The following is a 12,319-nucleotide window of genomic DNA, read 5'->3' as shown; positions in this document are numbered from 1 at the left end:
CCTTTTGTGGGAAGTTGAGTCAGCTAAACAAGCCATCACCAGAAGCCATCAAAGTGCTGCAGCGAGTGTCACCCCCACGCTCATACTGTTAGTAGTCACTGTGTGGTCATTTACTGTAACCTTGCGCTTGAGCTGCTGTCTTAGAAATCGAATAGTACACATGAACGAAACATTGGCTCAGGTTAAGTCACATACCGACCCGCTGTAAATTACCGGTTTCACACATATATGTGTTCTTAGCCTCACTGCGCACAGGGAAGAGAGCTGCTCACGCATACGATGACTGTGTTAAGTTCACGTGAGACACCAGAAGTCGTAAATGTTGCCCTGAGCCGAGGGGTGGAAGGTGACCGGCCAACAGCCCCTGCGGCGGAGGAAGGCTCGGAGGAGACGGGCCAGGGCGAGGTGCCCATGGAGCTCAGGATGAGGGAGGAACCACGCTGGTGTTGCAGTGGGACTGTACATTGCAGTTGCTGTTTTGCTGAGTGTAACTTGCACCTGTACTGGACGTCAGTGAGTCGCTGTGTCACTCTGCTAAAGCAAAAATCCCGTGCAACATCGCACACCGGCCAAGAAAACTTTCGTATTTAGCATCGCACCCTCCTGCGTGCGGAATAGCTAAGAAAGCCTGGTCAGAGCGTGCTGGACTGTGGCACCGGGACGCTGCCCAGCCACGTGCGGGGACACGCAGCAGCGGGCCCGGGGCTGCAGGGGCGAGCGGGGCTGCCCCGCCGTAGGGACCCTGCCCCACGGGGCCTGGAGGCACCGCGGGAGAGGTGGGTCCCCTGGGGGCACGCGGTCCCACGGCGGTATGCTGGGGCCATGGGGGGGGGGGCCCTGGGGGCTGTGGGGTCTGCTGGGGCCATGGGGATCCGTGGGATCCTGCCGGGACCATGGGATCCTGCCGGGACCATGGATGTCCTGCTGGAGCCATTGGGGTTCTGCTGGGGCCAAAGGGGCTCTTGTCCCTTGGTCCATGGTGGTCCCATGTGTGCTATGGGATCCCACCAGGACCGTGGGGATCCTCATGGGGCAGTGAGGGTCTGTTGGAGGCATGGGGGTCCCATGTGTGCTATGGGATCCCACCAGGACCGTGGGGATCCTGATGGGGCAGTGAGGGTCTGTTGGAGCCATGGGGGTCCCATGCCTGCTATGGGATCCCACCAGGACCGTGGGGATCCTGATGGGGCAGTGAGGGTCTGTTGGAGCCATGGGGGTCCCATGGGAGCCGTGGGGTCCTGCTGGGGCAATGGGGGCCCAGAGGGGCCGTGGGGATCCCCTGAGGCCATGGGGGTCTATTGGGGCAATGGGGGTCCCCCGGGTCCTTGGGGGTCTGTTGGGGCAATGGGGGTCCCCGGGGGCCACGGGGCTCCCACGGGACGTAGGGCGAGGCCCGCTCAGCTGCCCCCCAGCCACCCCGGTGCAGGAGCCGGCCCTCCCACGCACCGTTCCCCGTCCCGCACTCGCCAGCGTTCGTGTCCTGGGGCGGCCAGGGGCCACGGAGCCCCTTTCCGAGCAAAGGGAACCGGCTCGGCACGGGGACGCATCCTCCGTGGCCATGCATCAGCCCGGCCGTGACCACGCGCCGGGGCTCTGCCGCGTCCCGGGCTCGCACAGGGACGCCGCGGCTCGCAGAGGGACCCCCCCCCGCGCCCGGGGCCCTGCCCTGCCCTGCAGCCTGCGTGGCTGTGCCGGGGCCGCGGCTGCGTTTCCCGGGGGCTCAGGGACAGGGAAGTCCCTCTTTCGGGAGACGGGCTCGGTGCGTGCAGCAGAGCCCGGGCACCGCGTGCGTGTGAGCCCCGCGGGCGGGTGCAGCCACCCCGTGCTGCCGTGCCAGCAGCTTCACGGCACCGCCGGGTTTGACGGGCACCAACGCAGGTTCCCCGGCCCGGGAGGACAAGGCCCCCGTGTCCCCGAGAGGCCGCGGGACGAGGGACGAGCAGACGAGGCTGAGTACTGGGAGACGTTTACTGCCGGCCACCGGCCGCGAGGGTTTGCGCGGGATGGAGACGGGGCTGGTGGGCCGGGGGCGCGGGGGGCCGCGGCGCGGGCCGGGGGCCGGCGGCGGCTGCCCTAGGTGCGGTAGGCGCAGATGAAGGGCTTCCTGTCGCTGCAGAGCTCCACGTCCCAGCTGGCAAAGTCTGGAAAGGAGAGAAGGGCCCTGAGCCTCCGGCCGGCCCCCTGCCCGGTGGTGCGCCCGCGTGTGCACGTGCGTGTGTGTGTGCGTGCACACGTGTGCGTATGTGCATGCACAGGAGTGTGTGTGCATGCATGCACGTGTGCGCGCGCGTGCGTGCATGCATGTGCGTGCAGGTACATCTCTGTGCGCATGCGGGAGTGCCTATGCGTGCGCACGTGCGGGCGTGCATGCACACGCGTGTGCCGCCTGCTCCGGCGGGAGCCCGCGCAGCCCTTCGCTCACCCGCCGTGTCCTCCAGCGCCGCACAGGCTCTCCGCCGCGGCAAGACGTCCCTGTACCAGGAGCCGTAGTCCAGCTTGGTGCCGTCCGACCACTCCCAGAGGCGCCTCTGCGGGGCGGGAGGGGATGGGGCGCCGGTGCCGGGGCGCTGCCGGGCTCGGGGGCACGGAGAGCCGGGAAGGCGCCGGCAGGAGCGGGCCGCGGCGGTGCGGCTCCCCGTGCCCGGGCCGCGGGCGACGGCAGGCACTCACCAGGGAGAGGCGGAGGCCGATCCAGACGTCGCCGTTGGCCTCCTGCTCCTCGCTGTCGCTGTAGGGCTGGGAGGAGGCCAGCATGCTGATGATGGCCTGGTGCTCCTCCTCGTTGTGGATGGAGACCAGGTGGGTCCTGGCCCCCAGCCTCTGGCAGAAGCTCTGCGGCAGGAAGGGCAGCGTGACGCCAACGGGCACGGCAGGCCCCGGGGACCGGCACCGGGGCTGGCCTCGGCCTCACCCCGCTCCTCCTCGCAGCCCGGCACGGCTGGCGTGGGGCGGACGGACGCTCTGCTTGGAGGGAGCTGCCTTTCCCACCCGGGCACGGCCGTGCCAGCTGCTCCAGCCCGCGGCGGTCACCTCCTCGGAGAGGCTCCCTGGCCGGGGGACTCCATCCTGGAGCGCGCCGGGACCCAGGTGGAAGCCCGGGGGCCGCCTGGAGACCCCAGCTCCCGGCCCTGCTGCCTCTCGGCAAAGGCCACGTCCCACCGCGCTCCCACGGGTGCTCGCTGCGCCGCAGCCGGGGCTGTTTCTGCATGCGCACACGCACGGGCATGCAGATGTGCACACGCATGGGCATGCAGATGTGCACACACACGGGCATGCAGATGTGCACACGCATGGGCATGCAGATGTGCACACACATGCGTGCACACACACGTGCATGCAGACATGCACACACACACACATGCTTGCGGATGTGCGCACACACATGTGCACGCACACATGCATGCAGACGTGCACACACACGTGCATGCAGACGTGCACAGACATGCACATGCACACGTGTTTCTGCTGGGCTGCTCCAGGGTGCCGCTCTCAGAGCTGGGGACACGTGGGGCCAAAGCTGTCCCTCGTGAGGGCCCCCCCCCGGCCGCGGGCCCCCCCGGCCCCTCACCTCGGCTCTCCTCCAGCTCAGCTCCTGGGGGAAGAAGCCGTAGCATCGCCCGTCGAAGGGCACCCAGCCGCTGGTGCAGCCGATCTCCTCCTCTCCTGCAGAGGGGCAGCGTGGGGGACGCCGTGAGCCCGGGGGCAGCGGCAGGGCTGCCCCGTCCCCCCCGAAACCCGGGGCCGGCAGCGCCGGGCGGGCGCTCACCTTGCAGCAAGGGCACGAGCAGCAGGCCGCCGAGAAGGCCGAAGCCCCAGCACGTCCTCCAGCCCATCTTCTGCTTCCCTGGGGACACAGCACGGCAGGGCCGGGCAGGCGGCTGCTCCTCTGGCATCCCGGGGTGGGGGGGCACCCAGCCCGGCACCGTGGGGGCATGGGGGGGTGCCAAGCCTGGTAAGGTGGGTGTTGGGTGCAGGGCAGCCCGTGGTCATGGCCTGGGGGGCCCAGGGTGCTCTGACAACGTGCGCAGGAGCAGAGGTGAGATGCCGAGGTGAATGCCGGCCATCAGGAGGTGAGAGCATCCCCGTGCAGGGGCGTGGGAAGTGCAGCTCTCCCTTTCTGGGGAGCAGGGCGTGGGGCGGGGGGGCAGAGCGTGGGGTGCAGCGTGCAGGGTGTGGGGTGTGAGTGTGCGGTGCAGGGACGGAGGGAGCAGCATGCCGGATGTGGGGTGCGAATGTGTAGCGCAGGGACGCAGGGCACAGGGGAGCAGCGTGCAGGGTGTGGGGTGCGGGTGTGGGGTGCAGGGACGCAGGGAGCAGCGTGCAGGGTGTGGGGTGCGGGTGTGGGGTGCAGGGACGCAGGGAGCAGCGTGCAGGGTGCGAGGTGCAGGGCGCATCGGCGCAGCGCAGGCAGTGGGATGCAGGGGTGAAGGACGCACAAAGGGGTGCGGGGCTGCAGTCTGAGGGGGGCAGGGGGGCAGTGCATGGGGTGCAGGACACAAGGCGCAGGGTGCATGAAGGCAGGGGGTGGGGCGCAGGGATGCAGGGTGCAAGGTGCATGAATACAGGATGAGGGCTACCAGGGTGCAGGGTGCCTGGTGCAGGGGTGCAGGATGTGGGGTGCAGGATGCCGGGTGCAGGGTCTTGGGTTACAAGGATGGGGGATGCGAGGTGAGCAGTGCCAGGTGCAGGGCGTGGGGCACAGGGTGTTGGGATACAAAGGGTGCTGGGTGCCCAGTGCAGGGTGCAGGATGCAGGGTGTGGGGTGCAGGGTTCGGGATACAGGGGTTTGGGGTGCACAGTGCAGGGGTGCAGGCTGTGGGGTGCAGAATATGGGGTGCAGGGTGTGGGGTGCCGGGTGCACGGCGCGGGGGGCAGGGGCTCCCGGGCTGCTGCGGCTCCGGGGCTGGGGCAGGGGGGCCCCTGGGCAGCGCCCGCCGAGCCTGCGGGCCCCGCGGCAGCACCGGAGCGGGAGCGGGAGCAGGAGCGGGCGCCGACTCACCTGCGGTCCCGGGGCGGCCGGCACAGCACGGGCGCTCGCTTCGGCGGTCCGGGAGCGCCTGATCGCCGCGGCGGGTTTTATCCCTGTGCGGCCGGGGAGGGGTGGGCAGCCAGGCGCCGCGAGCGCTCCGAAATGTCATCCCTGCCCCAGAGCAAACAGGGCTCCCGCGCCCGCAGCGCCCATCGACGCACGCGGCGCTTCCAGCCTTTGATGGGGCGGCTGTGGGCACGGCCCTGGCTCCCTGCGCGTCCCGGGGGGCCGGACGGGCTCGGTGCCCCGCAGCTCCCGCCGGTCCCGCGCCAGGCCGTGTGCGTCAGGCGCCCGCATGCCGCGGCCAAGTGCGTCCCACGAATCGCTGCCAGCGCCGAGCGAGCGCCCGTGCCACGCGCCTCCCCGGCACCAATGGCACGTGTCCAGCCGTGGGGCAGCCCCGGCTCCGGGTGGGCAGAGCGGGGGGTCCGCAGGACACCAGGCTGGGGGACCCGGCCCGGCACCTGCCGGGGGTTTGCCGTGGTGCAAAGGGCCCCAGTGGGGTCCCACGCTGCAGCGGGGCATCGGCATCCTGCATCTCGCATCCCACATCCTGCACCTGCATCCTGCATCCCGCATCCTGCATCTTGCATCCCACATCTGCATCCCGCATCCTGCATCCTGCACCTGCCGCGGCTCCCGGCCGTCACCTGCACACCGGTGGGTTTCCCGGCTCCTGGTGCTGCCTGGTGCGGGGTCAAGACAAGTTCCCGGCACTGCTGCAGCTCCCGGCCGTCACCTGCACACCGGCAGGTCTCCCGGCTCCCGGCCCAGCTCGGCTCCCGGCAGAGCTGTGCTCCCGGCACCGCCGCAGGTGCCGGCCAGTCGTTGCAAGGTGCCCGACGCTCTCCAGGCAGCATCCTAAACTGGTTATCGGGGAAAACGATCCCTCAGCTCGCAGTCAGCTCTTGCAACTGCATTAGCTGCGTGTAAGGACATTTTGGGGGGGAGGTCAGATCTCCTCGAGGCCGGATGAGTGGCTCTCGTGCTGCCCTCGCCTCTCCGGAAGACCCCGGCGTTTCCGATCCCTGGCACCAGGAAAACGCAGTTAGCTGAGTCTGTAGGATGGCAGAGCCTGCGGACGGGGCGGCTCCGAGGAGAACTGGTCCGGCAGGCCCGGCGAGGGCAGAGCCGCCCCCGGAGAAGGGATTGTCCTGGACACGCTCCCCCGGCGCCTTCCCGGGAGCTGCCGCAGGCACTGCCAGCAGCGGGCACCCACGCATGCCGGCACGGCACGGTGCAACACAGCACGGCACGACATGGCACGGCACAGCATGGCACGGTACAGCACGGCACGACATGGCACGACGGTGCAACATGGCACGGTGCAGCATGGCATGGCACGGCACGGCACGGCACGGTGCAGCACGGCACGGCACGGCACGCTCTGCTGTGCCACCGCCCCGGCCCTGGGGACAGGACGGGTCCTCCGCAGGGAGCCTTGTGCCGGGGTGCCGTGGGGCTGGGGGCACCGGGGGCTGCCCCACACCGGGGCCAGGCCCGGGGTCCGGCTGCACGAGCGGGGTGCCGCGCTCAGCCCTGGCACGGGGCCACGGCCGGCCGCTCGCCCGGGGCGACGTGGCATCGGCGCGGTGCTCTCTGGCGTAGGCCGGCCCCGGGCACCCGGCGAGCCGCGCGGAGCCGTCTGCCGTGCAAATTGCTCGGGAGCGATTCACGGCGCCGGATCAAACGCTGCCGCTGTGCAGCGAGCCAGGCCTGCACCGCCCGCCGGGGCTGCCGCCGCCACGGGGGGGGGGGGGCCTTCCGCGCCCCGCTGCCCCCCGCCCTGGGAGGAGCGGCGTGTTTCGGGCACGGAGACGGGGTGCACGGCCCTGCTGCCCCGCCATGGGGGAGGTTTTGGCGGGGGGGGGGGGCAGAAGGCGACAGCACCAGGGTGGGTGCCGCAGCACGGGATGGTGGGAGACGAGCGCAGGACACGGGGCGCAGCCCCCCCTGCGATGCCGCCCAGTGCACGGGCACGCGGTGCAGAGGGGCCCAGGCGTGCGGGAGCAGGGGGCCCCTCGGGTGGGAGCAACCAGCTGGGCAGCAGCAAACGCTGCGTGGCACGGGCAGGGTGCAAGCAAGGCTCCCCCCCCCCCCCCCCCCTTGGGACGGGATGCTCCAGCCATCCCAGCCGTCCCGTGCAGCGGGGACGCAGGGCCGGAGCGCGCTGTGCCGGTGCTGCCTGGGCTTGGTCCCCGCACGGGCTCGGCTCCAGCCGCCCGCTCGGCGCAGCCTCGGGCCGCACACCCACATCGAGCTGCTGCTTGTCCAGTTGGGACTCGCAAACCTCCGGGGATAGAAATCCCGCGGCTGCTCCGAGCGCAGGCTGCGCTGCTGGAGCGGCCGTGGAGGAAGGCTTCCCCTCGCCCCCAGCTTGCTTGCATCAGCAGGTTCCTGCCACCGCTGCAGGGACCCGCGCGGAGCAGGCGGCGGTGGAGGGGGCCGCGGGGGTCCCCGGGACGCCACGGCCTCGTCCTTGCTCCTCTGCAGGTGGAGGAGGCCATGGGATCCGGCACGTGCTTCACCCTCGTCTTCCTCGGCGCCCTGCTCCGCAGCCCAGCCCCGAGCGGTGAGTGCCGGCCGGCCGCCGCGCTGGGCTGTGCCGGGACGTGGGACGGGGCCACCGGCACCGCTGGCCCCGCGGGGGCAGAACGGCCGCCCCCCCCCCCCAGCCACCCGCGTCCCACCCGGCCGGCGCTGGCAGGGCCTGCGATGGGGCTCAGCACCTCTGGGTGCCCCATGCCGGGGGGGGGTGTCTCAGCACCACTGGGTGCCCCATGCTGGGGGGGGGGGACAGGAGGGTTCAGCCCCACTGGGTGCCCCATGCCGGGGGGGGGGCTCATCCCCCCCAGGTGCCCTCGCACCGGTCCAGTGTCGACTGCCCAGGCTGCACGGGGCTCCCTGGGGCCGAGAGCAGTGGGGCGCGGGAGCACCTCCCTGCCGGGTCCACACCGTCCCCGCGGCTGTCACCGGCTTTCTCACCCCTCTGTGCCCGGAGACGCCTGCCCCCACGCCGCAGCCCACTGGGTGCACGGGCCCCACGGCACCCCGCAGCACCCCACGTCCCGCCGGGTCTCCCCACGTCACGGCTGCCTTGCACGACGCCTCGGGAGGCTCCGTCCCACCCCGGCGTCCCGTGCCGCAACGCCTCGACGGCACGGCTGCAGTGGGGCGGTGGGCACCGGGGGGCTGGAGCCCCCCCCGGGGCGGGGGGGACGGAGGGGGTCCCGGCCATGCAGGCCAGCCCGTGCCCTCGCTGTGCCGGTGCCGCCAGGGGCGGAGGGGAGCTGCCACCCCGGGCTGGAGCAGCACGAGGACGGCAGCTGCTACGGCTTCTTCCCCGGGGAGCTGCCCTGGCGGGAGGCCGAGGTGAGGGACGGCAGTGGGACGGCTGGGGCGGGGGGTGCAGGGTGCCGGGTGCACGGCTGCCTCGCTCCCGAGCTTTCCGGGAGCTTCCCGCTCCGGACCGCGGCTTTCTCAACCCGGGGGTGTGTGGGGCCCTGGCATGATGGCGCAGGTGGCAGCGGGGCAGGCAGCTGGCTATGGGGCTCATTGCCTGGCTGTGGGGCTTGTTGCTCCGCCATGGGGTTCAGCACCCGGCCATAGGGCTTGTCACTGGCCATGGGGTCATTGCCCAGCCATGGGGCTCGTCGCTTGGCCGTGGAGCTCATCACCTAGCCGTGGGGCTCATCATCTGGCTGTGGGGCTCATCATCTGACTGTGGGGCTTGTCTCACAGCCACGGGACTCATCACCTGGTCATGGGGCTCATCGCCCAGCTGTGGGGCTCATCACCCAGCCGTGGGGCTCCTCTCACAGCTGTGGAGCTCATCACCTGGCCATGGGGCTCGTCCATGCAGCCATGGGGCTCAGCACCTGGCCGTGGGGCTCATCACCCAGCTGTGGGGCTTGCCACCCAGCTGTGGATCTCATCACCTGGCCATGGCACTCGTTGCCCAGCCGTGGGGCTTGTCACCTGGCCATGGGGCTCGTCTCACAGCTGTGGGGCTCAGCAGCAAGCTGTGGGGCTCAGCACCCGGCTGTGGGGCTTGTCACCCAGCCGTGGGGCTCGTCTCGCAGCCATGGGGCTCGTCTTGAGCCGCAGCTGCAGACGTGCCCCTTGCACCTGCCGTCAGCGGGTGCAGCGGGTGCAGTGGGCGCAGCGGGCGCAGCGGGTGCAGCGGGTGCAGCGGGTGCAGCAGATGCAGCAGGTGCAGTGGGTGCAGCGGGTGCAGCGGGTGCAGCGGGTGCAGCAGATGCAGCAGGTGCAGCGGGTGCAGCGGGTGCAGCGGGTGCAGCAGATGCAGCAGGTGCAGTGGGTGCAGCAGGTGCAGTGGGTGCAGCGGGTGCAGCGGGTGCAGCGGGTGCAGCAGGTGCAGCGGGTGCAGCGGGTGCAGCGGGCGCAGCAGGCGCAGCAGATGCAGCGGATGCAGTGGGTGCAGCAGATGCAGCGGGTGCAGCGGATGCAGTGGATGCAGTGGGCGCAGCGGATGCAGTGGGTGCAGCGGGTGCAGTGGGTGCAGCGGGTGCAGCGGGTGCAGCGGGCGCAGCTGCCCGGCCGCGGTGCTGCCAGTGCAGGACCTTGCTGCCCGGTTCTGGCGCGTCCGTGCTCACAGCCCCAGCGCCCGGCCGGTGGGGACGTCTGAGCCCGGTGCCACCGCGGTCACGCGCCGTCCCCGCTGCAGGTCTTCTGCTGGCGGCTGGGCGCCGGCACCCACCTGGCTACGCCGTGGCCGACCTCGTGTCCCGCTCGCAGCACTACGACGTGGACCGCGTCTGGGTCGGGATGCACGTCACGGTGGTGAGCCCCCCCGTCCCCCCCCCGGCTTGCGGCTCGCTGAGGCCGCCGTGCCCGCAGGGCCTCGTCTGGACGTGGACGGACGGCAGCGGGCCGGGGTACCGGGCGTGGGACGCGCACGGCGGCAGCAGCCCTGCGTGGCGCTGGAGGCCGTCGCAGGTGGGCGCGGGGCCGCCCCGGGGCCCGTCCGCGCGGGCGGTGGCATCACGGGGCCGCGCTCAGCGCCGCTGCCCGTCCTCGCAGAGCACCCGGCGTGGGACAGGAGGCCCTGCGGTGACGCCCACCCCTTCGTCTGCGAGGCCGGACCCGTCCCTGCCGGGCCGCAGCGCCGTGCACCGCCGCATCTGCCGGGCCGCCGCCGCCACGGCGACAGCAAACCTCCCGCGAGCATCCGCCCGCTCCGCGCATCCTTTGCACGCCGCGTCCCGCCGCCGCGTCCCGCCGCGCTCCTGGGGACCAGCCCCGGGGCTGCCGTGCCCATCTGGGGCTGGGACCCCCGACCAGACCCGTGTCTGGGCTGATGCGGCAGCTCCGTGTGCCGCCGGCGGGAACCGATGCCGTCGCGTCGGCAGTGTTCGCTCAGGGGAGGCTTTTCTGCGGTCTGGCCACGGCTAGCGTGCATCTTCCGTGCCGTGTCGTCGTCCCCTCGTCCCTGGCCGAGGTGCAGGGAGGAAACAAGTCTTTCAGGGGTCTGGAATCTCCAAAGTGAACCGGTCAGTCGGATTAGCCTGAAAGCTGGTGGATGAAGCCGGAGGCTGGCATGAATTTCAGAGGGAAATGGCAAACGCGAGCGGCTGCCCGCGAGCCCGGGCTGCAGGACGATGCCGGGCCGGGCGCACGGAGCTGGGCAGGGAGCAAACGGGAAGCGGCAGCAGTGGGGAGGAGGGAGCCGGCCGCGGCGGCTGGGCACGGGCAGAGCTGCGGGCCGCGTCCTGCCCTCCGCGGTGGCCGCGCTACGGGGGACACTGCCGCGGGTGCTTCAGCGGGGGGAAGACCTGGGCGAAGGCGGGGGTGAGCGCGGAGGGGGACGAGCCCCGGGCAGCCCCGGCTCGCAAGGCGGGCGCCAACTTCGTGGCGCAGCAGATGGGCCGCCTGGATCGGGCTGCGCGACAAGGAGCGGGGGGGTCCCGCATGTCCCCGACCCCCCCGCCCGCCCTCCGTCCCACCCCGTCCCGTGCTGCTGCCGGGGTCCTGGCGCCGGCGCATGCAAGGATCGTGGCGGTGGTGGGTGCCTCCAGCTCGAGCTTTGGGCGCTGGGCCTGGGGCAGCCCGGCGAGGACACGGACACGTCCTGCGCCGCGGTGCGGAGCCGCGGGGGCGGTGGGGAGGGGGTGTGATTCACGTGGGGGGAGCGGGGTGGGCTGAAGGGCGGCGACAGGCACGGAGGGGGTGGGATGGACACGGAGGGGGTGGGATGGACACGGAGGGGGTGGGATGGAGGTCAAGGGCTGTGATGGGGGTGGAGGGTTGTGATGGCCACGGAGGGGGTGTGATGGGGGTGGATGGGTGTGATGGGGGTGTGATGGGGTGAAGGGGAGGTGGAGGGCAGTGACTGGGGTGGAGGACGTGTGATGGACACAGGGGGTGATGGGGGTGCAGGGGGGTGATGGGGAGGTGGGGTGGGGGGGTTGGAGTGGTGTGATGGACGTGGGGGGGTGGGGAGGTGGGGCTGGAGCAGTGGGATGGACATGGGGGGTGGGGGGGTGGAGGGGGTTGGAGCAGTGGGATGGACATGGGGGGGTGGGGGGGGTGGAGGGGGTTGGAGCAGTGAGATGGACATGGGGGGGTGATGGGGGCGGGGGGGGGGTGACGGGGGCTCCCTGCCGCAGGTGCCGCCGGAGCGGGCCGAGGGGGCGGCGGGTGGCCCCAGGGGTCCGTCCTGGCCCCGGCCCCGGCCCCCCGGTGCCCTACCCCTCCCCACGGATTTCCTGGACTGGCACCGCCGCCCCTGCAGCTCCCGCTTCCCCTTCGTCTGCAAGTGCCAGCTCCAGGCGGGCGCCGCTCCCCGCCGGGCCCAGGGCTGAGCCCGACCTGCCCCACACTGACCGGCCCCACGGCACCGCCAACGCCGGCCCCGTCTGCCCCACACCCGCCGGGCACCCGCGCGCCCCGCCAGCAATAAACCTCAGCCTGAGCATGCAGTGTGTGCGTGCACTGCGCTTGCGTGTGCATGTGTGTGTGTGCATGCATGGTGTGCATGCACGTCTGTGTGTGTGTGTGTGTGTGTGTGTGTGTGTGCACTGTGCTTGCGTGTGCATGTGTGTGTGTGCATGCATGGTGTGCATGCACGTCTGTGCGTGTGCGTGCACCGTGCTTGCGTGTGTGTGTGTGTGTGTGTGCATGCATGTGTGTTCACGTGCGTGCACCGTGCTTGCCCCCTTGCTCCTTGGCCCCGTCTCGCCCCTGTCCTCCCTCTCCCACACTCCTTGGCCCCGTCTCGCCCCGTCCTCCCTCTCCCACACTCCTTGGCCCCGTCTCGCCCCTGTCCTC

At 71.4% G+C, this 12,319-nt stretch overlaps 1 protein-coding gene across 1 annotated transcript; it reads right to left on the bottom strand.

Moving 5' to 3' along the window:
• Positions 1-1,974: 1,974 nt before the first annotated feature.
• LOC112996137 (dromaiocalcin-2) lies at positions 1,975-3,934 on the bottom strand. Its single transcript, XM_064505370.1, has 4 exons — positions 3,569-3,934; positions 2,599-2,832; positions 2,423-2,567; positions 1,975-2,141 (listed from the first exon to the last, which is right to left on the bottom strand). The coding sequence occupies exons 1-4, from the start codon at positions 3,932-3,934 to the stop codon at positions 2,074-2,076; spliced, it is 813 nt and encodes a 270-aa protein (XP_064361440.1). The 3' UTR covers positions 1,975-2,073.
• Between the last annotated feature and the right edge of the window lie 8,385 nt (positions 3,935-12,319).

Source organism: Dromaius novaehollandiae, chromosome 1, assembly GCF_036370855.1.
Source record: "Dromaius novaehollandiae isolate bDroNov1 chromosome 1, bDroNov1.hap1, whole genome shotgun sequence".
Classification (NCBI taxonomy): Eukaryota; Metazoa; Chordata; class Aves; order Casuariiformes; family Dromaiidae; genus Dromaius; species Dromaius novaehollandiae.
The sequence above is the reverse complement of the archived record's forward strand: the minus strand, read 5'-3'. Positions and strand labels throughout refer to the sequence as shown.